The sequence below is a fragment of the Bubalus bubalis genome, chromosome 3, assembly GCF_019923935.1.
Source record: "Bubalus bubalis isolate 160015118507 breed Murrah chromosome 3, NDDB_SH_1, whole genome shotgun sequence".
Classification (NCBI taxonomy): Eukaryota; Metazoa; Chordata; class Mammalia; order Artiodactyla; family Bovidae; genus Bubalus; species Bubalus bubalis.
The window spans coordinates 70,177,253-70,205,218 of NC_059159.1; the positions used below are offsets into that span (position 1 = coordinate 70,177,253).

The 27,966-nt window shown below is 43.9% G+C and overlaps 1 protein-coding gene across 4 annotated transcripts; it reads right to left on the reverse strand.

Annotated features, from left to right (window-relative positions):
- Positions 1-1,591: 1,591 nt before the first annotated feature.
- Positions 1,592-27,962, reverse strand: FDFT1 (farnesyl-diphosphate farnesyltransferase 1). 4 transcript variants are annotated; one of them, XM_006060242.4, is made up of 8 exons: positions 27,770-27,962; positions 15,527-15,624; positions 14,329-14,512; positions 10,316-10,444; positions 9,378-9,569; positions 7,200-7,376; positions 5,721-5,873; positions 1,592-2,481 (listed from the first exon to the last, which is right to left on the reverse strand). In XM_006060242.4, the coding sequence occupies exons 1-8, from the start codon at positions 27,866-27,868 to the stop codon at positions 2,260-2,262; spliced, it is 1,254 nt and encodes a 417-aa protein (XP_006060304.2). In that variant the 5' UTR covers positions 27,869-27,962; the 3' UTR covers positions 1,592-2,259. The 4 variants fall into 4 exon arrangements, with proteins under 4 accessions (XP_006060304.2, XP_025137126.2, XP_025137124.2 ...); XM_025281341.3 differs by lacking the exon at positions 14,329-14,512 and having other exon boundaries at positions 27,770-27,930; XM_025281339.3 differs by lacking the exon at positions 27,770-27,962 and having other exon boundaries at positions 15,527-16,041.
- Positions 27,963-27,966: the final 4 nt, after the last annotated feature.

Genomic DNA, 27,966 nt, shown 5'->3' on the forward strand with positions numbered 1-27,966 from the left:
CCTGTGAGGACAACTTAAAATTTCTCTCTGGAAGTAGGAGCCAAGTAGACGCTACCAAGGATGCTATACATATAATTAAAGTGCAGAGTAGAGGGCAGGGCTGACAGATTTAGAGACGAAAAGTACAGGATGCCCAATTTGAATTCAGAAGTCCATTTTTAAAAATTTATTTTTTGGCCTATGCCGGGTCTCCGGAGATGCTATGCATGTGCCGTCTCTAGTTGCAGTGAGGGAGGGCTACTCTTTGTTGAGTGCAGGGGCTCTAGGCATGCGGGCTTCAGTAGTTGTGGAGCATGGGCTTAGTTGCTCTGAGTATGTGGGATGGTCCCAGACTAGGGATTGAACCCGTGTCCCCTACACTAGCAGGCAGATTCTTAACCACTGGACCATTAGGGAAGTCCCAGAACTCCTTTTTAAAGCATAAATATGTCCTGTGTGATATTTGGGATATAATTATACTAGAAAAAAGTTTATCTGGAATTCAAGTTTAACTGGACATCCTGTATTGAATTATATCAATAGTAGAGAAACATTTAGAAGGCAAATGTTCTTCCAAAGAGCTTAGGAGTGTGTACCAGGGCCAAGACCCCCAACAGCTTTACAGCTGGGAGGGACCCACACCACCCAGAGGTTCAGAAAGCCCCACAGCCCACGGCTGAGCGAGGAATCTTCCAGTGCATCCTCAGACCAAGGTTGTTGCCACCAGCTTGTCCCGTGTCCTACGTGAACTTTAGCAGAACTAATAGGTTTCAACATACAAATCTTAACAACCTACCTTGGAATATTGAGACTAAGTTTTGATGCTTAAATTACAAATATTTGGAAAATTGTTGAGTCTGGCTTAGAGCCGTGCTCCCAAGTGGCAAGTAACTTTGGGTCAGTGTGGTGGCTGGTTTTAGTCTCAAATGAACTGAGGACCTGAAGCCTCCATGAACCCCAAGTCTATTATCAAACTAACCATCAGTCTATTATCAGACGGCCAGCAGTGGCCACACGACCAGAATCAGTGTGGGTATGAGTGGAGCAGTGCAAACCCCGTTTTTGCTGGAACAAACCTCTTTCGGTGACTCACTACATAAAAAGCAGAAGCAAAATAGGACTGTGCACTGTATATACCAGGAGCCCGGCTTCTGGAAAGTTCTATCATGCCCTCCAACAGGGATTCTCGGGCTCTGTGCTGAGACTCAGGGAGTCACTGGGTGGGCATGGCCCAAACTTCAGCAATGCCTGGGGGAAAAGGGAGACAGACCATTGTGCTGCGGGATGGGGCTAAGTGCCACTCGACGTTCAAGCCAGTCACCAGAAAAACATCTGCCTTTCTTGAGAAACAAAAAAAGCCCAAAACTGAAAATAACCTCTGAATTCAATAAAATGTCTGAACACAGCTAATAGAACTGGCCAGAAGCACAGCAGGCCAGTGGAAGGGACGCCCTTGCTCCCTTTCTGGCAGGGACAGTGTGGGGCTGGGCAGCCGGGTGGTTCCAGCTTTCTGGGGGCAGCAGCCTGCCATCGTCCCTCAACCACCGACTCCATACCTGGAGTTCCACACCTGCCACGTCCAGGCTTCAGGTGAACTACCCTTGACAAACGCTGAATAATTCAATTCTTTATTATAAAAATCTCAAAAACATTAGCTTTGACTGGAAACTCACCTGCTATGAAGGGACCAACGGCAATCCTGAAACCTAAACTCCCTTTAAACAAGGAAATGATGCCAACTTCACCAGAAGTTGCCTCCTAGGCTTTATGTGCAGCAGACAGTCTGCATTCTTAGGAATATTTCCTAGAACTCTACAAATATTCACACCTGCTACATTCAAGTCCACTGGAAGAAACAAAATGATGAAAAAAAAAAACAAGAAGTGAATGGAAAGAAAATTCCCTTCACTTTCTACTGTGATAGGTATTCAAAAGTTGTTTTGCATTAAATACACTTAATTGTAACTCTAGCCTGTATTCACACTATGATCTCCTCTGCAGCCCCGGATACAGCCCCTTCCCTGATGGCAGCCGTGAACGTTCGGCGTCAGTCACCCCGCACAAGTGAGTACAGGTGGCTGAGCTGTCCTTTCCCTTTAATCCTATCTTTTTCTCCACCATAGGTCACAGTTTCTAAAGGTCCAGGCCCACAGAACTCTTTGAGGGATTAAAACAGGAGGGGAAAAAAGAGGAGCCCACATCCATCCCTGAAGAGAAGGTCAGTCTGTTTCCCAGATGGGGGCTGGGGAGGAGGGGCGTTCAGTCTCCAGAGAGAGCCAGTCAGTGCTCCCCGGTCTGAATGTAGTCCTCTGTGACCTGGGACAGGGTGCTCAGGTACTGCCAGCTCAGGGCCGCCAGGAGCATGACGAACGACAGGTAGATGGGCGAGTAGTGGCTCCTCGAGACCAGCTGACAGTTGGGGAGATTCTGTGTCCTGATGGTGGAGATGATCTGCCGTGTTTTAGTGGAACAGGGGTCAGAGTTGGGAATTCTGTGATAAATCTGTTGAGAAAGAGGAAAACACAGTAAATCCTAAAAACCTTATAAATATCTGTGCTCACTTCTTACAACAACCTGCAACAGCTAGGCATTTTATGCCCATTTCACCAGTGAGAAAACTGAGGCTCATTGAATACAAAAGTAACAACCCCAAACCACTCCACTAATAAGGCAGGATATCAGCCTAGCCTGGGTGATCCCCTAGCCCATCCCGGAGCAGCAGGGCCGTCCCAGTGGGCTCTATCCCAGCACCTCAAAGAGCCAGTGGCATCCACATTCTTTGTTGAGGCTGAAGCAGAGTGACGTGGTGGAGGGAAATGATATTGCGATGCCGCTCCTGTTCCCTTCCTTGTTCATTCACACCATTCCCTCTGCCCGGGAATGCTGCTCCCATGTTCTGTCCTCAGCCTGAGGCTCCCTCCTGCCCAAGCCTCAGCTTAAGTTTTTCTAGGACACCTACCCCAAACGCCCAGGTCTGGCCAAGGGCCTCCTCGGCTCCCTTCTCACCCATCACCCTTGGTGGGGTGGAGTAGCCAGGGAGGAGGGCAGGAGGGAAAGAGCACAAGCATGGGGGTGGGGACACAAAGAGTTCAGACGTCCAATCCCCTGCCTGCTCTTCAAACTGTGCTCACAGGCGCCACCTGGGCATCCTGGGATAGACGCATTCTGACTCAAGAACAGAAATGCTAACCCGCTTGCGGGGGCACAGGACTACGCCCTGAGTCAAGAGGATCCACGGGGTTTGAGAAGCACGGTCCACAGCCAAACAGGAAGCTCCACCTGCTAGAAAAAGTTGGTCCTTGCCAAGGAATCATCTTTAGCAGAGAAGGAAGTAGAAGTTTCTGGCTGTTTGCCTGAGCATTTGTTTTTGTCCCAAAATAGCTGGTGGAACTTCTCACCAGCTGCCAGGTACCCAGACTGCCTTCCAGTGGAGGCGGCTCCAGAGGACGAGGCCCTGAGGAGCAGCTGCCCTGCTCAGGGGATCTGGGCTTCGCTCCACCTCGTCCTTCGCACTTCAGACTTGTGAGAGCCCTGAATTCCCTGCGCATGTGCAATCAGGCACCCCAGGGGTAAATGTCCTCCCGTCTTACACGCTCAGCGAGGAGAGACAGGATGCGAGCTAACCTCTGGCCACCAGCAAAATGCCCAACAACTCGTGGACTTCATACTAAACGTCGTCACTTGAAACTTTATTAACAAAATGTCCTTAAGGCTGACATTAAAACCATTTCACATTCCATTCCTTGAGACTCAGAAATTTTCAGTTTAAGTCAAATAAACTTATGGCTATTAATATTTCCTCTAAAATACCTTAAGTTTCACTAGAGTAATTTTAAATAAAATAATCGATGCCCTGGATCAAAGGTTTGCAAACTTTTTATCTTTTTTTATATTTATTTGACTGCAACAGGTCTTAGTTGTGGCAAGTCAATAGGTCAACATGTGGATCTAGTTCCCTGACCGGGGATCAAATCTGGGCCCCCTGCAAGGCGAGCACAGAGTCTTAGCCACTGGACCACCAGGGATGTCCCTGCAAACTTTTCTTAAAGGGCCTAAAAAAGTATTTTCAGCGTTGTGGGCCCTGTCTGTTATAGCTGCTCAAGAGCCCTGGGAGCCATGGACGATAACAGAAACAAATGGATGGGGCTGTGTCCTAATGTAAAGTCATTTATGAAATCAGGGGGTCAGCCAGCTGTGTGCGGCCTGCCCTGCTCTGCCTTAAGTCAAACTGTGAATCCCAACTAGGCTTTAATTCCAGTAGTGATGGAAAATACCTAATAAAGTATGAATTCTAATACAGCAATGGAACTGCCTACATTTTAAAAACATGGTTTTCTAAAATCAATGATCAGAATAAAATTATAAAACTATTCTCTGAACTATAAACTACATAGCATGTTTCTAATTTATATAAAATGGGAACAGTACCTAAAATGTCACTATTCAGAAAGGGTAATTCAAGCCTTTAGAATTGTGATGAACGGTGGCTCTGAAGTCAGCCAGACCTGGGTCCAAATTATGGCCCCAGCCATGGTGTTAGGGCCTCAAATTTCCTTGATATTAATAGTACCCACCTTTTTGGCTGCTATGCCAGGTACAGAGTAAGTCCCAAGTAAGTGCTGGCTAAACGGTGAACCCCAGTGTCCCAAGTCTCATTTTTTGGTCAATATTTTTTTGTAGCTATTTTTTGGTCAATAGCTGGACATGTTCATCCAGTCAGTAAAAGAATTTTGGGTTTTTTTAAAAAACCTGCTCTCTATACCTTCTATAAGTGCCTCACACAGAAATGCAGAGATCTAAAACTTGGCAGATGGAAGACAGGAAAGAAATACAAGAAAAATGTGCACTATGCAATGGAAATCAGAGGAAGTCATTGTATTATAGAATTTTTAGATAAAACTGCTCTTATAAATCTTATCCCGGTCAAAACATAACCCAGGGACTGGAAGGATCAGAAAACTAGGGGCAGTGGTGACCTGTGGGGAGGGAGGTCTTATGTTTTCACCTGCTTCTGCAGTAGTTCAGTCTTCAGTAAGAACAAACCTAAGCCTCTCGGGTTTCTATGCAGCGGAAGGCGGTAGCCACCCACACCCCCTGTGAAAATCAAAAATGTCTCCAGACGCTACTAAATGTCCTCGGAAGAGGAGGAAGCTAAATCATCTCACTTGAGAAGTAAGGCTCAGGGCCTGGCAAGTAGAGAGCCCCAACCTCTAAGAAAAAGTTCTAGAACAGGCATGCTCTGTTTTATGGGATGCATTTTGGCATATGAAATGAGATCGACATTACAAAATTTAGAAATAGTTGCAGCCTCTTGGTTTTCCTTTGTCAAAATTCTCCACGATGGATTCTCCACTGAGGCCCTTGCCATAATATGAAGTACTGGACGGGGTGTCAGGAAGTGTAGCCTGCGATCCTGGATCCCCTCAGATGCTATGTCATCAGCCACAGACCTGGCTTTACATGCATCAGCCATAAAAAGAGAAGCCTGGTTGGCCTCTAACTTCACCTTCCAACTCAAAAAATATGATTCTCCTAGGAGTGCCATCGTAAGACCTGGCTTCCTTTATCCCCTCTGACTAGGGCACCAGGAAGCTCCCAACAGTCGGCTCCCTGTGCATATTCTTCTGGAATAAAAGATACCAACCCATGTCTTTATGCCATAACACTGCGAGTTGTTGAGATCATCTAATATCCCAATATGAAGGAATGTTTAAATAGTAACATTATTAAATAAAGCCCACCTCTTCCATGTACTGGTGTATTATGGCTTTTACAGCTGGCATGTTGGTGGCATCCATCATTAGGGTGACCGCTTGCCCTTTTCGAATCTTCACCACTCCCTTGAACACCTGCTGATTATTGTAACAGGCAGCCAAAGTAGCAATGGCCATGACCTATGGATAATGAGAGACAGAAAACACGTTCATCTCATTTCATGAAAACATGTGAGAAACCGCACTGTAACCAGTCATCATGAGATGGGAAGAGAACATGGGCAGAGAGCACCAAAGGGCTAAGCTGCAGCCAGCCAAGAGAAAACACCCATAAAGAAAGCACGCCAAGACACCCCAGCTCCCATGCCTCCCTTTCTCAGCAACACACAGAATCAAGCGCCCTTTGCAGTCCTGAATAATTCTATAATTTAGTCACAAAAGTTCCTTTTTATTTGGAAAAAAACACACAATCCAGTGTAACAAATAACTTCCATGCTAAGGCAATGAGTTATTAGATCTGAAAAACATATATTCCAAAATAGTATCTGAAAATTTTTCACTATTTTGTTTTTTCTCCCTATTTTTCCTACAATGAACATAATCATTATACATTAAAAAAAAAAGTACAGGGGGTTGTGGGGGACAAAAGTAGGGTGTGAGGGGGTAATAATGGTCTCCCATGCTTAAAAGGTAAATTATTTTTAGGATAGATGGAAACCTAATTCCAGCATATGGTTTCCCAGATGGTGCAGTGGTAAAGAATCTACCTGCAATGCAGGAAACCCAGGTTCAATCCCTGGGTTGGGAAGATCCCCTGGAGAAGGGAATGACAACCATTCTGTTATTCTTGCCTGGAAAATCCCATGGACAGAGAAGTGCGGTGGGCTACAGTCCACGGGGTTGCAAACAGTTGGACACAACTAAGCACATGGCATATATAAGCCCAGCACGGAGGTTTTAGTTCCATCAGCTGGGCAAGACTGGTCATTAGAATAAGACCAAACCAAGTTTCCAAATCAGCTAAATCCTGTAACTTTCTTCACTTTGAGTTAAAAACTGAAATAGTTGGTAAAGGGATTTAAAAATTAAGTTCCTAGGTTTCACAGGCTCAGGTTTCACGTTCTGTTATCCCAAGATCTAGGAAAAGGACAGCAAAAGTTAAGTGCTTAATTATGACTTTTTAATAACAGCTTCACCTGTGTTTCACCCAGAACTCATAAAATCTGGAGTTGAAGTCCTCGATTTAAATAGTGAGGATAAGAATCAAAGTAACTAGTTTATAGAGTAGCTGATGGGAAAATAGGTTCTAGAATTTTTTGGAAAAGCACAGACTTAATTAACCTCAAGGCTGAGCTGAGTGTGGTGGTTGTTGGGCAAAGAAAGAAAAACACTAGAGTCGTCTTTTAAGGAACTCTCCATTCCTAAATAGACCAAAATAGTAAATGCCTTCCATCATCCCCACCCCCAGCATCCCGCCCTCTCCTCATCAGGCTCCTCGCTCCGTACCTGTGGAATAGCACAGAAGTTAAAAATACTCTGGTTTCTAAGTCGTGAGAGGTAGGTGATGACGTCGGGGATGTGGTGCAGTGTGTTGGTGATGAGTTCATTCAGACACTGCACGGCCAAGTCGATGTTCTCTGGCTTAGCAAAGTCACCCAGCTTCTTCACGTACTTGCTCCAAGTCTGGACAGATAAGCAGATTAAAGACAAGTCAGCATATATATAAGGGAGCAATGCGCGAGCCACATGAAAGGACCTTTGCAAATAACTATGATATACAAAGTCCATCTTGCCGCGGCCTCACCTTTCATCAAGACTGAATCTAAAAAAAAAAAAAAAAAAAAAAAAAAAGACTGAATCTGTTTTAACCACCGCTATTATAACTACACTCTAACCACAACCAAGAGTTAAGTTAAGTGTTTGGGAAAGTGTCCCTTTGGGACAATTAGTTCAGCACAGATGGAGCAATACTTTGATGACCTCAGGCCAAAAAGGCCTCCTGATTTTCGCAAGGCAATTGTCTACTTCTGAAAAAATAACCAGCTATAACAAAATCAGCTACAACGGCATTGTAAGATAAACATTAAACATTCACAAGGTGTCCAGGACTCAAAATAATTAATGATTAACGTTATGTTCCCAATTCTGATAAGAATACGGCTGAACAAATTATCCAGGGGAAACGAGCTGAGTGTCTACTATAAGAACGTTACCCTCCTTGATCCTAGTAACTTGAAAGTGAAATAACAGCCTCAACTTGAACAACGGGATTGGTTTGATGATCTTTAATGATATTACTTAGAGGGTTCTCTGAAGCTAGCAAATAACTTACTTTTATTCTTAGGTATTCTTAAACTTCCTAAAGAATAACACTTATTATAACTTTATACAACCCATTCCAGTGTTCTTGCCTGGAGAATCCCAGGGATGGGGGAGCCTGGTGGGCTGCTGTCTATGGGGTGGCACAGAGTTGGACATGACTGAAGCGACTTAGCAGCAGCAGCATAACTTTATACACTCCCCAAAAGAAATGACTGGGCCTAAAAGGACTAAGAGATTTAACGGAAAATCAAATTTGTTTTCCATGCTTAACTTGCACCTAAACTCACTCAGATTGATGGTACTCAACTGTCCTGCAGAACCTGGAGAAAAAGGTTAATGAACGCCTATGTAACCATCTGCCAGCTTCAACAGTTACTGACGCTTGGCTTCTACTGCCCCAGCCCCCAAATTATTTTAAAATCCCAATAATCATTGTATTTATCATTTTATCCTGATATGTTATCATTTAATATTTTATTATGAATTTCTAAAAGACCAGGAACCTTTCTTGCACATATATCTTATCACAACTAAAAGTTAACTAAAGATAAATGTTTAATACAGATTATCCAGTTAGCAGCCATATTGTCCCACTGTCTGATTTTTTCCCCACTGAGTTTCCTCCAATAAGGATCTTAAACAAACAAGGTCCATGCGTTATATCTGGCTGATGTCACTTAGGTCTCTCCTAGGTCCAGCTGCTCAGTTTTTATTTCACTCCTCAATGTGGCCCAGTCCAGGAAGAGAACCCTGGCTGGTCAGTGTCCATGTCCAGTTCAAGGGGGCCAGTCCACTCCAGCCCCTGTAGGCTTTACCACGGCCCTCGTGGACTCACACACAGTCTGACAAGGAACCCCTGTTTGATCTGAGCTCCCTGTGGCTGCTCTGGCTTTGTCCTGCACAGACTCTGAGCTCTCATCTGTGGAGCTGGTGTGCTGCCTGCACCATTCATGGTTTGGAGCTCCTGGGGATGTTCTGTCGCTTGTGCTTTTGGACATGTTATCCATGAGCTGGGTTTTGGGTAATAGCTTGAGTTTCTCATCTTTTTCTTTTTTTTCCCTTTGGTGAGAATCTGGGAAAATCCAAAAACTATGACACAGGAACCAAGCCTCTGAGTGAGTCACGGGACGTTATACCCACCACTGGAGAAAGCCTGTCCAAGAAAAAGGGGACACAGCCTGAACTCCTAGATGGATGCAGCCAGTCTCCCTGAAGCAAACTAAATCCTAACCTAGTCTGCATATTCTCCTGTGTTGTCTAAGGGACCTTGATTTGTGTTTCTGTCACTTGCAACCAACAGGACTTAATGGTTTGTTGTCAGAGAGCGTTCAAAATTCTGCCCAAACCCCCTGAAGCTGTTACCTCTTGAGGCCAAAACTCTCTCCCTTCTCGCTGGTCTTCCAGATAATCACGGATGATGTTTGTTTTCTGCAGGAAAAGGCCCATAGAGTTGGCTCGCTCTGTGTCTTCACCAATTAAGGGGTCTTCTAGCTCCGAGGCCGAGAAGAGACGGGAGAGGCCAATTCCGACCAGCCCAGCAACATAGTGACAGTACTGTAAGAAAGTTCTTAGAGTTAATAATGAAGCTTTCACTAAAGGGGCACTAGAAAGCATTAGCTGCGAAAAGCCAGGTTCCAGACAGTGTAAGAGATCCCATTTTGCTTTAAACACACACGCACACATTATATACCATGTACATGTAAGCAGTAAAAAACATTCCAAGAAGGATGGATACAAAAGACTTAACAAAAATGATCTCTGGCTCATCAGAGATCTGTGATCTCTAGCTCATGTGATATTTCTTCTTCTTTTTCTTTTTTTCTATATTTTCTATATCTTTATATATATATATAAAGATATATATGTACAATGCACACGCACTGCTTCTAGAATAAAAGGTTATTGGAAAAATAACCGAGTACAGTAAACTTTCTGATATCTGAAATTGGGAGTAAAGGCCCTTAGGGAATAAGGAATAGTCTAACAGAAACTAGAATACTAAGTAGAGTTTAATCTTGAAGACATTTTAAGATCTTGCAGTGTCTCAAAATCTTCATTATGTAAAAGAACGTCATGGTAGTACTTTGTTTTTTTTTAACATAATGAGGATGTGTTTTAAGCTCTGTGTATTAAGTCCTCAGAAACAACCCAGTGGTAACACAAGACTGCTAAGTGTTTATGAGGAGACATTACCACTGGGTTGTAAAAACACCACTTCTTCTTCATCCTAAACATCACAGTGGGTGCTGCCAGCTTCATCGGTGCCACCCACACCGACAATGCTCAACAGGGACACTAACCTTGTCCCACTCCCGTTCAGACGTCACACGCTTATCCAGAAACTCCGCCATCCCAAAGCCCATCTTCTGGCAAACGTCAACAATCACTGTTTGATATTTCTCAGCCAGATTTCGAAACTCCAGGGAGATCTGAAATGGAGGTCATAAAAAAACAGAAAATATGAAACATGTATTAAAACTGGGAAACAAGATGGTACCTATGGATCGTAAAGCAGAGCTGTAACAGAACTTGTTAGTGAAGACCCCCAAACGATCCAGCAGTAAGCCTAAATCTATGTTATACGATGTTTCTACATACTGAATAACAAGCTCAGCAAATTTCACACATGTTAAAATAGAAGGGTATAAAAATGCTAGTCTCCAAACTCAAGATGCAAAGTCTTATTATATGCCCACCTTCCCAATTAATGAGAAATGAGATGCTTCAACATAAAACTGAACCTAAGTGTAAGAATTTTAGGAAGAACACCTCATTTTCAGACAAGCCTCATTATAATGAAGATTCATTTGTGCAGTCTTGGGTGCTCCCTATGCAACAAGCACTGCTGTGGGTACAGCCGGCAGGTAACCTGCCCTAAGAGCTTACATTCCACTGAGGAGACCAAACAACCATTTTCCATCATCAGTTTCTGAATTCATGCCATGAAGCTATAGTGTCTTATCCATTATAAAGCTATACTTTCTAATTTCTTAAACAACTCAGTTTAGTTCAATCTGAGGCAGGCTATCCAATTTTTTTTTTTTTTTCCCATAGCCCAAGCTTTAATGTCTAAAAGTATTATTGATGCTTTTAAAATTCATCGCTACTGCATAAGTATCTTACTTAAGTTCAAAGAAGTGTTTGTAGGTTGTCAAAATAAAATATTAAATACCATGAAACTTCTCAAATAATATACTATCCACAAAATACGAAAAGTAGTGAACAGACTTTGCTAAGGATCTGAAGGCTGAGATCTTGGTCTCATGTAGACTTGGTCTACATTTACAGAAAGGTTAGAAAAACTCCCTCAGGAAACACCTAAATGTAAGGACCTGAGGGAAACTCAGCTGGTTGCAGGGCACTGAAAGAACTCAGAAGCCTAAGATATTAAGGATTATTCTGATAAACATTGACTGTTAAACCCCTAAAATCCGTAAAATCAATTCCATCTCTCCAGAACTGCTCTTTCCAGAACAGCTGTTCCAAGACAAAGCCCAAAGGCAATTCCCACGTGGACTGAAGCAAATCAGCAACTCTACCAAAGGTCATCTAAATCCCTGAATCTCGAGAGGACCTGGTCTTTCAACAGCTAAAGGGGCTGGGTCAGTTCTATTTATAAAAGGGGCAAGGCCAGCCAGCTGGGGGAGGGGCAGCTTAGGCTTGAAAACAAACCCTCCAAGATACACACTTCACTGCTGAATGTGAACCAATTTCAGCTCTTTGGTACTTACTACGTCGTTGTACAGAACACGAAAACAAATATCTAGCAGAGTGACAGTGAAGAGCTCTCCATTTCCCCAGAAATCTGAGGGAAGGACCTCTGCTCAGCAAGGTCACCCAGGAGGTGCTTTCTCTTATGCCTCCAAGTAATTCTGTTTCCCACCTATAGTACACTTTTTGGTCCCCAGGCCACTCTCTAGTGATGCTAAGTATGAGAAGAGAAGACATGGAAGAGAATCCACTGGTATCATGGAGAAAGGCCAGATTCCCAACAAGGGTGACAGGAGCATGTAAACAGAAACCTCCCTAATAATAAACCTTGGGATGTTACGATCAAAACACTTCACCTATATGTAAAGTTTTACTTTCTTTAAAACTTTATTTTACTCTTAATTAGAGGATAATTACTTCACAATATTGTAATGGTTTCTGCCATACATCAACATGAATCAGCCATAGGTAAACACATGTCCCCTCCCTCTTGAACCTCCCTCCCCATCCCACCCCTCTAGGTTGTCACAGAGCACTGGCTTTGGGTTCCCTGCATCACACAGCAAATTCCCTGTGTGGGAATTCACGGGCCATCTATTTTATATATGGTAATGTATATGTTTTAATGCTACTATCTCAAATCACAAAATTTTCCTTTTAACCATGTTTTAAAGGGACAGTAAAGCGTACCAGGAATTGAGTAGGAGGGTTCTGGAGGCAGGCTTTCTGGATTTGAATCCTGGTCCTGCCACTTAACTGCACAGGTAATTTCAGGCAAGGGGCTTAAAACTAAAACTGTGCTTCAGTTTCTTCATCTATACAAAACATGGGGAACAGTGTATCATAGATGTTACATGTTAAACTCCATTCATATAAAATAAAGAAGATGATGAATCGATAATGAAATGCATTTCATAACCCAGAGCTCAATAAATGAATGCTATTACTGCTAGTATCATTTAAAAGTAACCCTTTGTTATTCCTCAAGCTATGATTGGAGGTAGATCTCTAAGACTACAAGTCTCCACTAGCACCAGGTGAAAAAGATGTACTCTAATTTAACCCATCACATACACTGATTGTTCTAGAAAGCCTCTGGTGCTCATGCTCAGTCACTCAGTCATGTCTGAGTCTTTGCGACCCCATGGACTGTAGTCTACCAGACTCTTCTGTCTGGAAGATTTCCCAAACAAGAATACTGAAGTGGGTTGCCATTTCTTTCTCCAGGGGATCTTCTGGACCCAGGGATCAAACCCTGCATCTCTTGCATTGGTAGGTGGATTCTCTACCACTGAGCCACCTGGGAAGCCCCTAGAGAACATTGAGATGTTGCCAAATCAAACCTTTATTTATAAGGTATGGAAGAATCGCTTATTTATGTGATAAGATATGATAAAGATATGACTTTTCTAAGATAAAATCCTAGAAAAGTAGGATCTAGGCACATGCATAAAAGAAATCTGTGAAATTTTCTAAAGCTCAAGATTTTAGTTAGAATCCACTTTACTCCAACAGAATGGACTACATACCTAATATTTACAGAACACTCAGTATGTACCAGACACTACTCTAAGTACTTTACATGTATAAACTCATTCAGGCCTCACAGCTCTCACTTTACAAAGGCAGAAACTCAGGCATGAGGAAGTTAATGAGCGCATCCAAGCTCACACAGCTGCGGATGACAGAGGTCATCCTGCTTCAGTCCTCACTCAGTCCAGGTGCAAAGAGCCCACTCCCTACTCCACAACTGCCACCCACTGCGAGCTGCACGGTTTGCCACCAGACTCAGGGTGCTCCAGAGGCCAGCAGTGTGACTGTGGCCAGCTGCATTCTTGGGTGCACAAACTGGACAAAGCATCTTTCAGGACACTGGCATTTGAGAGCTCTTTCCACAGGAAGAAAGGCTGGACTTACCAACAACATCCTGGTAATCATAGCAGCAAATAACATCTGTCTAAGAGCTCCACCCGGAAAAGGCAATGGCACCCCACTCCAGTACTCTTGCCTGGAAAATTCCATGGATGGAGGAGCCTGGTGTGCTGCAGTCCATGGGGTCGCACAGAGTCGGACACGACTGAAGTGACTTAGCAGCAGCAGCAAGAGCTCCACCTATTGGTAACTCTTTCCATCCTCGAAACCACACTAGGAGACAGGGACTTTTAATCTATTTTATAGATGAAAGAATGGAATCACAGGCAGACTATGTGATCACAGGCAGCACCAGTTAGTGAGCAAGAGTGTGGGGCCACCAACCCAGAAAGTCTGGCTTGATGCACCTTCGCCACATTATGCTATGCTGTCCTGAGACTGCTGGTTTTGCAGTTCCCTGCAGGCTCACAGCTCAGTAGTAAAGAATACACCTGCCAATGCAGGTGACACAAGTTTGATCCCTGGTGTGGGAAGATTCCCTGAGCAGGAAATGGCAATCCACTCCAGTATTCTTGCCTGGAGAATGCTATGGACAGAGGAGCCTGGGGGGCTACAGTCCACAGAGTCGCAAAAGCAACTTAGGAACTAAACAATGACAACCAGGCACACAAGCTGGCTGACAGCCCCCCCACCAATCATGCACGCGACTGCACCCCACTAGTCCTACTACCGTTGGAAAGTCCTCCAGGACTTGTCGGTCCTTTTCCTTGCTCTCCGTGAACCGCCAGTCAGGCTCATAAAGGTATGAGTGGAAGTTGTGTAGCAGTGGCACTTTTCTTTCTATACTGATAGTCATGTCATCTTCCAGTGTGTCCAAAGCTCGGAGAACCAGATAAAATATGCACACTGCATGGCTGTAAGAAAGGAATAACTACTAATGCATGTGAACAAACATTCAAAGATACTGTTTCAAAATCACATTTCATTTTTGCCAGGCCATTTTGAAAACCCTCCTACACTCTTAACTCTACAGACCAATGAAAGGATATCCAAAGCTTTTCCTACTTAAGGCAACTTCTTAGCTTTCCTTTCTTAGATGGGAACAATGGACTTCTGTAATTTATTAAAAAATAAAAAATGTTACCAGCTGGATGTCACTACTACTCCCAGAATGAGTTACATTTAACTAATGAAGAACTGTAGAAAGACCAAATGTGTAGACAGAACTATTATTTTGCAGATAAAATAAAGTCAAAAGACATAATAACATCTCAGTCTAAATACTATCATGTATGGCTGGCTGGCTCCGTACTGTCTGACTCTCTGCAGCCTCACGGACTCCAGGCTCCTCTGCGCATGGAATTTTCCAGGCAAGAATACTGGAGTGGGTTGCCATCTCCTTCTCCAGGGGATCTTCCCCACCCAGGGACTGAACCTGAGTTTCTTGGCAGATGGATTCTTTACCATTAGCGCCACCTGGGAAGCCCAAACACTATCATACTTAAAGGCAACTGGTCTAAGTCATGTATATAATCTGCACAGAGGCAACTTCAGAAGAATTAACCCAATATACTAGAAATGCAAGGTAGCCTAAGTGAAGCCAAGGAAAATACACGAACCGCTCAGAGACAGGTCCAGCGGCCAGGACTAAAAAAAGTTAATAAACATCCCCCCCCCCCCGCCCCCCTACAGAACTGGGCAGGGACACGATGAGATGGCCAGGTGCCTGGAAGGGCCCAAAGTAAACACAGGCGCGTTTCAACCGCCAACATTTCCTTCACCCACTGGGGCACGCTCTGGCAAAGCCACAAGCACCACCGAGACTGCAACGCAAGGAGCTGTGTCAAAAAGTTAGCTTCGAATGACTCTGCAGGCCTCTGGCAAAGTTTTCCTCCCCCAAGTCAAAAACTGCAGCCTCTGCCACTCACCGCATTTCCCCATCCAGTGCCTGGATAACAGCTGCGAAACTGCGACTGGTCTGATTCAGGTACTTGTAGCATGTTTTCAAGCTGCTGCTGAGCGAGTCCTGCGGGCAGAGGAGACACACGGCGGCGGTGGGAGACGCGGAAGTGCTGGAGTGGGGCTGGGGCGAGCGGCCGGCTGCCGCGGGGCTCCGCAGCCGGCCGCACACGCCCTCTCCCCGCGGCCGGTCCTTGGACGGCCAGGCGGCGGGAGGCAAGGGGCAGCCGCGCGAGGGGGTGCCCGCGCCCCTGGGTGCCGCGCCGGGACTCAGCACCAAAGTCCTCTTGAAGAGGGACATGGCCTTGGTGCTGCAGGCGACTGCGGCCATGGGAATCGCAGGGCCAGCGCAGTTTTTCCTCCATAGACCCGAGCCGAGAGGAGAGGCGCCCACCGCTGGGCGGGACGTGCTCTCCCTCACCCGCAATAGGCTTGTGGCTCCAGAGCACCGAGCAGGCGCCCGCCGCCCGCCCCCTGCGGGCCCCGCCCACCCCGCGGCCAGCCCCTCTCACCCCACAACCCGGCCCGCCGCCTGCCCAGATGTAAGCCCCGCCCAGATGTTAGCCCCGCCCCGCCCCGCCCCGCGGCCGCTGGCTCAAAACTCGGCCACTTTGCGCCTTCCTCTGAGTTCCCCTTCTCCCCAGAACCCATAGGCTGCTTAAGGGAACCCAGTCCTCTTTTGAGAAGTTTGCTCTTTCCCCTACAACGGAATCTCCCCTCGGCCAAACTTTAGCCAGGCTCCTCTGAATCCTCAACCTTTGTACTTCTGTGCTATCTTTGCATCGCTCAGCTCTAGCAAGAACGCGGTTAAATTGGTTTAGCCAGAATCCCCCATAACCCATATATGATCACCCTCACTATCTGGCCAGGTTCCTCTTCCCCCACTTATCCTAGCGCCCCGGCCTGCCTCCAGTAAAAATCGATAGGTAGTTCAAGTAGAATGCTCTTTACCCCATAGGTTTCATCTTAGTAATTTTTCATCCACCCGCCCCTACACTGTGTGGAACTGAGCCCAGTTCTATACTGAAGTCTCTTCCTCTACTGCAAACGCTTTTCTGAATAAAATCTTTTCTGACCTCTTTAACTACTGTCCTGTTCTGGTTTTATTTTAACACCTGTTAAACCTCTATTAGCGGAAAAGGCAATGGCACCCCACTCCTGGAAAATCCCATGGACGGAGGAGCCTGGTAGGCTGCAGTCCATGGAGTCACTAAGAGTCAGACACGACTGAGCGACTTCCCTTTCACTTTCATGCATTGTAGAAGGAAATGGCAACCCACTCCAGTGTTCTTGCCTGGAGAATCCCAGGGACGGGGGAGCCTGCTGGGCTGCCGTCTATGGGGTCGCACAGAGTTGGACACGACTGAAGCGACTTAACAGCAACAGCAAACCTCTATTGGGGCTTCCCAGGTGGCTTAGTGGTAAAAACTCTAGCCTGCTAATGCAGGAGACAAAAGAAATGGGTTTAATTCCTGGGTCGGGAAGATTCCCTGGAGGAGGAAAATGACAACCCACTCCAGTATTATGCTGTTATATTTCAGTATATTATATATTATACATAATTATATATTGTTTATATATAATATATAATATAGTATATTATATAATTATATTATTATATATTATATAATATATATTATATTCCAGTATACTGGAAAACTCCATGGACAGAGGAGGCTGGCAGGGTACTATTTCAAGGGGTCGCAAAGAGTTGGACATGACTGAGCATACACACACACACACACACACACACACACCTACCTCTATTATCCTCTGGAAAGCTAATTATTCCTTTTCTAAAGATTTCTAATCATCTTTCCCTTTCAAATCAATGAACCATAACGATCCTTATGAACTTTATATTTACTCTTCCCTAAGGAAAACAAAAACTGTTTCTTAAAAAAAAATCCATATTTTAATACACAACCATATCAGAAAGAATTGCTCTTTTGTATTTATTTTTATGGAGACTTTATATTTTAGAGCAGTTTTAGGTTCAGAGAGAATTGAGTTCCCATATACCACCCCCCAACCAGTCTCCCTGCACTCTCTTTTTAAGAGAGAAACAGTAAATAATTTGCAATATCTAACAAGGGGATGGTTTAAAAGAATATGTGTGTGTGTGTGTGTGTGTGTGTGTGTGTGTATATATGTATAAAAGTAAATCCCATAGTCACTTTGGCATGTTAACAGTGAAACTTGGGACCTTGCTGGGGTCCAGGTGAACCATGTTCTTTTCATTTGTGTATATTTCCTAAATTTACATAGATACATATTCTTTTGTCAAGAGAATAAAGCTTTTTTTTAACCATAAGAATTTCATTTTATTGTGAAATTCAATTTAAAATTATTAGTAAAAATTAATATTTACTAAGCACCATATATTAGTAACATCATTTTGGACATACAGTCTGGCATATAAAAATACTGAGTGAAGGACTGATGAATAAATTAATCAGTTCAGAGAGTATTTTAAGAGCAATTCATCAACTCCTCTCTCAAAATGTAGAGAGGAAAAACTTCACAATAAATAAAAGGAACAGCTCTTTTCTGAGCTCTGAGCCAGCTCTTCACATACAACTTGATTCCTTTCCCTGCTCTGCCAAATGTTTTCATCCTCAGCTACACCTAAGGGTTTGGGGGCTGATGTCAAAGCTAGATCGCACTCCTTCTGAAGAGTAACAATCTTTAAGAACATGCCCCTCCTTTCCAAAAATGCCCTCTACAATCTTAAAAGTGACCCAGGTCACTAAATCACTTATCTCCTTCTGCCATCAGTCTTTTTCTTGGCACCTATTTGTTTCAATACATCTGTAACAATTTCCTCAAATTACCAAGAAGATACAGGGAAGATACAACTAAAAAACACACTATGGAAAACATCACTGTTAAAAACATCTCCACTGCTTGCTTCCCAGGAGCTAAAGGAGACTGGGGAGGGAGCGGGAAGCTAAAGCTACCGCAGCCTGTCCCTTGAGTCTCCTGTTGTTTTCCTTTGCTGAGATAGATAAGCATGCTCCCAAGAACTCTCCAGTGACAGAAGACGGATGAAGGGCACTGAGGGGAAGAGTGTGCAGTGGTGAGAAGTACAGGACTGTCCTCCTAGGACTGGGGCTCCAGCTGAAAAGCAATTCCACAAGTAGACAGTGACCAACCTTCCCCACAGCCTTCCGTTCAGACTTCATACAACACAGGTTTCCTCAGAAGGGAGGGAAAACCCCACAAACTTGAGAACTGAAGTTACGAAATAACAAGTGTAGTAACTACCCCTTACTGGGTGGCAACTGTACGCCAAGCACAATACAAACAATAGCCTTGATCCTTACACAATCCTTTAAAGAAGGTATCATACAGATCTGCAATCCACCCAAGGACTTCAAGGCCAGATGTGTAGCAGAACTCAGAATCTGTAGTGTTTTAGAAGACAGGCAATAAAAAGCATACATATTCAGTCTTTGTGGAGTGGCTCCCTGTAACTGGGATTATCAACACTTTTTCAACAGTGAATAATTACCCTAAGTGGGATGACTTTAAATCAAAGCACATTATACCGCCAAATGACTTGGAGCCAGACTTATTAAAAACCTGTTTTAGACCATTTTGGAGTTGGGAAACTGTGACTGAGAGATTGTAAGCCACTATCTCTATTTTATGGATGAAGAAACTGTTGCTGAAAGTTAAGCAACCACAAGTAAGAGTCAGGATTTGATTTAACAGAGAAGATGTTAGTCTAAATAATAGGATTTAGACTTGATGGAAACCAGAGCTTCATGATTAGAAAACACTTTTTCCATTTTGTGCTAAGTGATGTCACACAGCTTGCAGCTGGCAGTATGCCTCCAGATTTATTGATATGCTTCTAAAAATTCAGGATAAATCAAGTTTAGGGAACCCTGCACTCCTACAGCAAAATCTTTCTATGATTGAAATAATCTCAGCCCTCCATGTCTGCTAAGTATAAATCTTTTTCTCTAGAGTCTTTGTTACCTAAGACAGAAACTAAGATAATGTTTAGTGAAGAAGTCTTAAGTGGCCCTTTTCTGAAATCATTTGCAAATATTTTGTTATTAATTTTATGGACTTCCCTAATAGCTTAGTTGGTAAAGAATCTGCCTGCAATTCAGGAGACCCTGGTTCGATTCCTGGGTCGGGAAGATCCGCTGGAGAATGGACAGGCTACCCACTCCAGTATTAATGGGCCTCCCAGGTGACTCATTTTGCCTTTTTTTTTTTGCATTTCTTTTCCATGGGGATGGTCTTGATCCCTGTCTCCTGTACAACGTCACGAACCTCAGTCCATAGTTCATCAGGCATCTATCAGATCTAGTCCCTTAAATCTATTTCTCACTTCCACTGTATAATGATAAGGGATTTGATTTAGGTCATACCTGAATGGTCTAGTGGTTTTCCCTACTTTCTTCGATTTAAGTCTGAATTTGGCAATAAGGAGCTCATGATATGAGCCACAGTCAGCTCCCGGTCTTGTTTTTGCTGACTGTATAGAGCTTCTCCATCTTTGGCTGCAAAGAATATAATCAATCTGATTTCGGTGTTGACCATCTGGTGATGTCCATGTATAGAGTCTTCTCTTGTGTTGTAGGAAGAGGGTGTTTGCTATGACCAGTGCATTCTCTTGGCAAAATTCTATTAGCCTTTGCCCTGCTTCATTCCATATTCCAAGGCTAAATTTGCCTGTTACTCCAGGTGTTTCTTGACTTCCTACTTTTGCATTCTAGTCCCCTATAATGAAAAGGACATCTTTTGGGGGTGTTAGTTCTAAAAGGTCTTGTAGGTCTTCATAGAACCATTCAACTTCAGCTTCTTCAGCATTACTGGTTGGGGCGTAGACTTAGACTACTGTGATACTGAATGGTTTGCCTTGGAAACGAACAGAGATCATTCTGTCATTTTTGAGATTGCATCGAAGTTCTGCATTTCGGACTCTTTTGTTGACCATGATGGCTACTCCATTTCTTCTAAGGGATTCCTGCCTGCAGTAGTAGATATAACGGTCATCTGAGTTAAATTCATCCATTCCAGTCCATTTTAGTTCACTGATTCCTAGAATGTCAACGTTCACTCTTGCCATCTCCTGTTTGACCACTTCCAATTTGCCTTGATTCATGGACCGTGAACTTCCAGATTTCAAGCTGGTTTTAGAAAAGGCAGAGGAACCAGAGATCAAATTGCCAACATCTGCTGGATCATCGAAAAAGCAAGAGAGTTCCAGAAAAACATCTATTTCTGCTTTATTGACTATGCCAAAGGCTTTGACTGTGTGGATCACAATAAACTGTGGAAAATTCAAGAGACGGGAATACCAGACTACCTGACCTGCCTCTTGAGAAACCTGTATGCAGGTCAGGAAGCAACAGTTAGAACTGGACATGGAACAACAGACTGGTTCCAAATAGGAAAAGGAGTACGTTGAGACTGTATATTGTCATCCTGCTTATTTAACTGATATGCAGAGTACATCATGAGAAACGCTAGGCTGGAAGAAGCACAAGCTGGAATCAAGATTGCTGGGAGAAATATCAATAACCTCAGATATGCAGATGACACCACCCTCATGGCAGAAAGTGAAGAGAAACTAAAAAGCCTCTTGATGAAAGTGAAAGAGGAGAGTGAAAAAGTTGGCTTAAAGCTCAACATTCAGAAAACGAAGATCATGGCATCTGGTCCCATCACTTCATGGGAAATAGATGGGAACAGTGTCAGACTTTATCTTTTTGGGCTCCAAAATCACTGCAGATGGTGACTGCAGCCATGAAATTAAAAGACGCTTACTTCTTGGAAGGAAAGTTATGACCAACCTAGATAGCATATTGAAAAGCAGAGACATTACTTTGCCAACAAAGGTCCGTCTAGTCAAGGCTATGGTTTTTCCAGTGGTCATGTATGGATGTGAGAGTTGGACTGTGAAGAAAGCTGAGCACCGAAGAATTGATGCTTTTGAACAGTGGTGTTGGAGAAGACTCTTGAGAGTCCTTTGGACTGCAAGGAGATCCATTCTAAAGGAGATCAGCCCTGGGTGTTCTTTGGAAGGAATGATGCTAAAGCTGAAACTCCAGTACTTTGGCAACCTCATGCGAAGAGCTGACTCATTGAAAAAGAGTCTGATGCTGGGAGGGATTGGGGGCAGGAGGAAAAGGGGATGACAGAGGATGAGATGGCTGGATGGCATCACTGACTCGATGGACGTGAGTTTGAGTGAACTCCGGGAGTTGGTGATGGACAGGGAGGCCTGGCGTGCTGCGATTCATGGGGTCACAAGGAGTCGGACACGACCGAGTGACTGAACTGAACTGAACTGGTGACTCAGACGGTAAGGAATCTGCCTGCAATTCAGGAGACCTGGGTTAGATCTCTGGGTTGGGAAGGGATCTGGAGGGGGGCATGGCAATCCACTCCAGTATACTTGCCTGGAGAATCCCCATGGACAGAGGAGCCTGGCAGGCTAACGTCCATGGGGTTGCACGACTGAGTGACTATGCACACACACACATTATTATACATTTGTGTTTGAGGGGGGAGAAAAATTCTGTTCCCTATTATCAGATGCAGCCAGGGATCTGTGACCCAAAACAGAAAAACAGCCACTGCTTTACAATCCAAGATACACAGTTTCTGGAACACCTCCAAGGACAGGTAATTTACTACCTCTGGAGACTGCCCACCTCAGTTTGGTTTTTCATTGTCCCATAGGTGTTCCTCAGATCAGATCAGATCAGATCAGTCGCTCAGTCGTGTCTGACTCTTTGCAACCCCATGAATCGCAGCACGCCAGGCCTCCCTGTCCATCACCAACTCCCGGAGTTCACTCAGACTCATGTCCATCAAGTCAGTGATGCCATCCAGCCATCTCATCCTCTGTCATCCCCTTCTCCTCTTGCCCCCAATCCCTCCCAGCATCAGAGTCTTTTCCAATGAGTCAACTCTTCACATGAGGTGGCCAAAGTACTGGAGTTTCAGCTTTAGCATCATTCCTTCCCAAGAAATCCCAGGGCTGATCTCCTTTAGAATGGACTGGTTGGCTCTCCTTGCAGTCCAAGGGACTCTCAAGAGTCTTCTCCAACACCACAGTTCAAAAGCATCAATTCTTAGGTGCTCAGCCTTCTTCACAGTCCAACTGTTTTCTCTAATTAGAGGTATACTCAGCCATTTTTAAAAATGCTTCAGATTAAAACTGGCTCAGAAAACCTAAAACTAACAAAATTATCCCTGAAGAAGCAAATGGCAACCCACTCCAGTATTCTTGCCTGGAAAATCCCACGAACAGAGAAGCCTGGTGGGCTACAGTTCATGGGGCCGCCAAGAGTGGGACACAACTGAGTCACTGAGCATGGTAAAATATTGTACTCTGTGCTCATCAAACCTTAGAGCTAGAAGAGGGAATAGTCCAGGTCTCACTTTTCAAAAAATGTAAAAGATGCAAAGATAAGTGTCTGGACCCAAATGACCACCTTATAAATGATGTCCCCTGACTTCAAACATTCAGCTCCCTTGTACTGCTATCATTTTTTCTTTGTAGTGCTTCTCTCCACATGAAATACTGTGTTATCTTTTTTTTTTCTTCATTCTGTCTCTTCTACAAGAATGTAAGGTTTGTAAAAGCAAGGTATTCACCTATTTTGTTCACCGTTTAATCTCAAGCTCCTAGAACAATATCAAGCATGCAACCAGTGGTCCCATGTCTGTTAGATGGATACAGGAAGGAAGGAAAGAAGGAAGGGAGTAAGGGAGGGCGGGACTATACAGCAGAATTGGAAAGAAGTGGAAAGGGAAGAAACCAGCAACTGTTGCATGCCTGTGATATGTCTGGAGCACACACGACAGCGCTGGGATATGATCCGCTGTCTGGGGCCAGTAGAAGCCTGTGCTCTTTATCCCAGGGTGACCTTCAGAGTGGAAGCAGGAAGGTCTTCAAACAGGCCCGGGTCAGCATCCTGGAACCACCATTTAAGAGATTCATATTTCAACCACTTTATGTCACAGTTTTATAATCTGTAAAATGGCAGTACCAATAGCTCTTATGTCTTTAGGGTTGTTGTCAAGATCTACTAAGTGTGGTAAATTACAAAATGGCCATAAAGTTTGTTGCTCTTTCCATCAGAAGATGGAGTCTTTCTCCATCTCTTTGCATGTGGGCTCCCCTTTTTTTGGCCAATAAGACAGTAGGAACTGTGAGTTAAGCATAAAGCTCAAGAGTGTGTGCACACTCGGGTTTGCACAATTCCAGTCAAGAGCGGAGAGCCCCCAGCCTATAGCCTGTAAATCACACATGGTCCAGCCACATGCCAACTGGCCAACTGAGCAAACTCAGTAGGAATCAACCCCAAGCTGGCCCAGACCAGAACCCCCCAGCTCTCCCAGAGAACTGTGAACTAAATAACAGGTGTTATTTTAAGTCACTGAGTTTGGTTTTTTTAATTATGGTGAAATATATTGTTGTTTAGTCACTTAGTCGTGTCTAACTCTTTTGCGACTCCATGGACTGTCATCCACCAGGCTCCTCTGTCCATGGGATCTGTCAGGCAAGAACACTGGAGTGGGTTACCATTTCCTTCTTCAGGGGATGGTCTAGACCCAGGGATCTAACCTGTGTCTCCCACACCAGCAGGTGGAGTCTTTACCCTTAAGCCATCAGGCAAGCCATGGTGAAATATACATAACATGAAATTGCCCATCTTGACCGTTTGTAAGCAGGCACTTCAGCAGTGTTAAGTACAGTCATACTGTTGTGCAACCAGACTCCAGAATTAGGCCACACAGTTTTGGGGTGGCTACCCAGTGAAAGCTAACTGACCTCAAGTCTAGCACATAGAAGAACTCAAATGCTGTCTATTATTAACTTGATTAGTTTAACTCACAGTATAATCCCCTAATCCATTCACCTGCCAAATTACTGTTCCCAAAATACTGCTTTCATCATGTCATGGGTGCATTTGACCATTGCCTGCTTCCATGAATATAGCTCAGCTCCAGGATTCCCACATGCACCCACTGCACTTTGTACTTCTTTTTTTTAAAGTTAATTTATATTGGAGTACAGTTGCTTTACAATGTACTTTTTTTTATTCAAAACCCCTTTATCTATTTATTTTTTAAAGTGTTTATTTATTTACTTAGCTGTGCCTGGTCTTAGCTGCAGTACATGGGATCTTTGACCTTAATTACAGCATGTGGGATCTAGTTCTTTGTCCAGGGTTGGAACCTGGGACCCTGCACTGGGAGCAAGGAGTCTTAACCATCGGACCACCAGGGAAGTCCCTTTACAATGTACTTCTAACTTGGAATCCTCAGCCCCACACTGTGCACAGTCCTACCAAATGACTTGGCTCATACTGGCTTTACACATGGATGATCCTCACTGCTAATCTAAATCTAATATTTCTTCAAGGCCCTACACATTACAAAGCACTTACTCTGTGTTTTCTGAAAACTTTTTGCTGTAAAATGGTTCTACTTCGCTAAAATTTCCTGAAATCTCAATGAACTTAAGACGACTTGGCATTTCCTAGGTTAATTTTTTTCTTTTTGGCCAAACTGCACGGGTGCCTGGGGTCCCAGTTCCCCAACCAGGGATCAAACTCTCGCCCCCTGCGCTGGAAGTGCACAGTCTTAGCCACTGGACCACCAGGGAAGTTCTCTAGGTTAACCTTTGTACACCTGTTCTCCATCAGGGATGAACTGAGGGTACACAGTTTCCTGTCTGTGTCCATCACACAAAGTGTGCTCAGCTTTCAGCTGAATCTGGACCACCCTCTGCTTAATGTGACTCTGTTGCTCATCACCTTAATGACTGTCAGCATGATGGAATCAAAAACGGTTTGTTACAGTATTTTCAGTATTTTTGTCTTCACTTAAAATATTTTAGGGACTTCCCTGGCAGTCCAGTGGTTAAGACTTCAGGCTCCTAATGCAGGGGGCATGGGTCTGCTCCCTGGTTGGGGAACGAAGATCCCACAGGCTGCAAAGCACAGCCTAAAAAAATAAATAAAACATTTTATAAATAAAGTGCATTTTTTAAATTAAAGCAATTATGAGTTATGTTAATTAGAAATACAGTATCCATAAGAAAGGAATTTAAAGTTCTGAAATAACCAGATCACACCTAAGGAATATTGTTCAGTTTTGAATACTAGACTTTAAAGTAAGAGAGACCAGGTTGGTTAATGACCTGGAAAAAGTAACATATAATGAATAACTACAAGCAGAACACAGAACATTTGGCTTGTATATCATTATTCTTGGAGAGAATGAAACTTGTCTTAAGATACTTCAAGTGGCATATTACAAAACAAGGATTAGACTCTCTTGACTCCAGAGGGTGAACAAAGAGTAAAACTTCAACTCACTGTCAAGAAACACTTCGTAAAAACCAGAACTGTCTGGAGGGGGCCAGTCTCCAGAGGTAGTGAATTACCTGTCCCAGGAAGTGTCCAGGAAACTGTACATCTTGGATTGTAAAAGCAGTGGCTATTTTTCTGTTTTGGGTCACAGATCCCTGACATCATCTGATAATAGGGAACAGAATTTTTCTACCCCCTCAAAACACACAAATATACAATAAAATAAATATTTCCAAATAATTTCAGGAAAGGACCACCTAAGCGCTCTTAGCCAGACTCTCCTAAGTAAACAAATATCTATCAACCAAGGCATAGGAGCAATTTAAGGCTGTATTTCCTTTAGGCATCCCTTTAAAAACTAATCCCCTATCCCAGGCAGAGGTGACTTTTTCCTTCTGTAAATTTCCTTACCGCGTGTATATTCTGCCATGGTTACTTAAGTTTCTTTTGTTTACAAAACTAGAGGTTTCTTGAGGGCACTGCATCAAGGTATATCAAACAAGGCTCCTGTTTTCAAACAGCTTAAAATCTGGATTCAAACAGACTCTTAACTCTGAAAGGGACTTTGGGAACATAAAACCCATCCACAAATAACCAGGATACAAGACTATGGGGCTGATACAAGATTAAACAGTGCTAGAGAAAATGGTTGAGGGAGGGTCAGAGGTAACATGAAAAGGCATCTCATTATGGTGCCTGCCTAATTTCTATGAACAATTTTATAACATTTTATCGAACGGACAAGAGAATGAGCTCTTTGGGTGTCTAATTTGTCTACACACGTTATCCTGCCCTTCTGAACCCAGCATAAAGCCTAAAACAGAACAGATGTTTTATAAATGTCTGCTGAGTGGTCAACAGAGGTAGCAGTCACAGAAGCTAGACTGTGAAGGAGAAGGATTCTGAGTTACATCACAAAGGGAAATTTTTTCTGATGGAAAATTATAGTGTTTTAATAAAGGACAACAACTAAGAGTATATTTAAACAAAGGACAGTATTTGTGATGTTTCCATTGGGGAAAAGAATTTATAACTTTTTATATAACCCCACTACTTCAGTTGAATGTGTCTATTCATTTAAAATCACTTAATGAGTTTCTTGTTGGAATAAATACCATATTTATTCATTGAAAATTCACTGAACAAAGGGTACAGGAGTGAGGCAGATGAAATACAAACAAACCCAAGTCTGGCCTTCAAAGAGCCAACAGTGTAGCTAATCGACAGACAGACAAATAATTAGAACTTGCAAGAGTAGATAAGTGTTCTAAAAAACTCAGGGAGCACAGAGGACGAAGGGACTGCTCAGACTGCAGCAAAGAGGTGGGGAGAAGCGTATGGAGGTGGTGTAACTGAAAACTGTAAGAATGAGTAAGGTTTCATTCCAGAAAAGGTATTCCTGACAATATTTGCATAGTTCATTATGTTCACAAAATTCTTTCACACCTCCTTTCCCATTAATCTACCCATGTGGTTGTCTAACCCACGTATTACAAGACATAAAAAAATCAATCTCAGGGACAGAACGAAACGTGAAGCCAACTACTTGAAAACCAATGTCTTTAACAAATAGAAACATTTTAAGCAGCAAGACAACTTGGGGGTTAGGGGAATGCCTAGGACACAAGGGCAGCCGGGCCAAATATTGGGGTAACGGAAGGTGAACCAAACTTGGCAGGTGGGGCCGCCTGACGTGATAGGGGTCTGTTCCCCGGAGGGAAGGAGGGAGCTCGAGGGGTCTGGCACTCGCTGGCCGCAACCTCTGAGCTCGATTATGGGCCCTGCCGGTCAGACCCAGAAGTCAGCGGTCGCGCGCAGCCTCCCCATTCCGCGGGGATGCAGGGATGCTCAGCCCACCTGGTCCATTTCGGGTATCACCTTCCGCCGGCCCCCCATCTGGAAGCGCAGAAGGTTGTAGAACTCCTCAGGGTGCCCCAAGCACTTCACGAACTCCATGCTGGCGGCAGCGGACAGTCGGATCCCTGAGCTCACCTCGTCGAAACCTCAGCCTGGCCCCTTCTTGCATTCAAGGAAGGATTAGGCTGAGGAGGTGC

Bases quoted from the DNA above. Each gene is read 5' to 3' on its own strand.
- FDFT1 (XM_025281339.3), bottom strand. From the start codon at position 15,888: ATGGCCGCAGTCGCCTGCAGCACCAAGGCCATGTCCCTCTTCAAGAGG. The intron at 14,513-15,526 runs GTGAGTGGCAGA...CCTTTCTTACAG, and splicing joins GCACTGGATGGGGAAATGCG to CCATGCAGTGTGCATATTTT. The intron at 7,377-9,377 runs GTAACAGCTTCA...TTATCTGTCCAG, and splicing joins GAGAGTTTTGGCCTCAAGAG to ACTTGGAGCAAGTACGTGAA.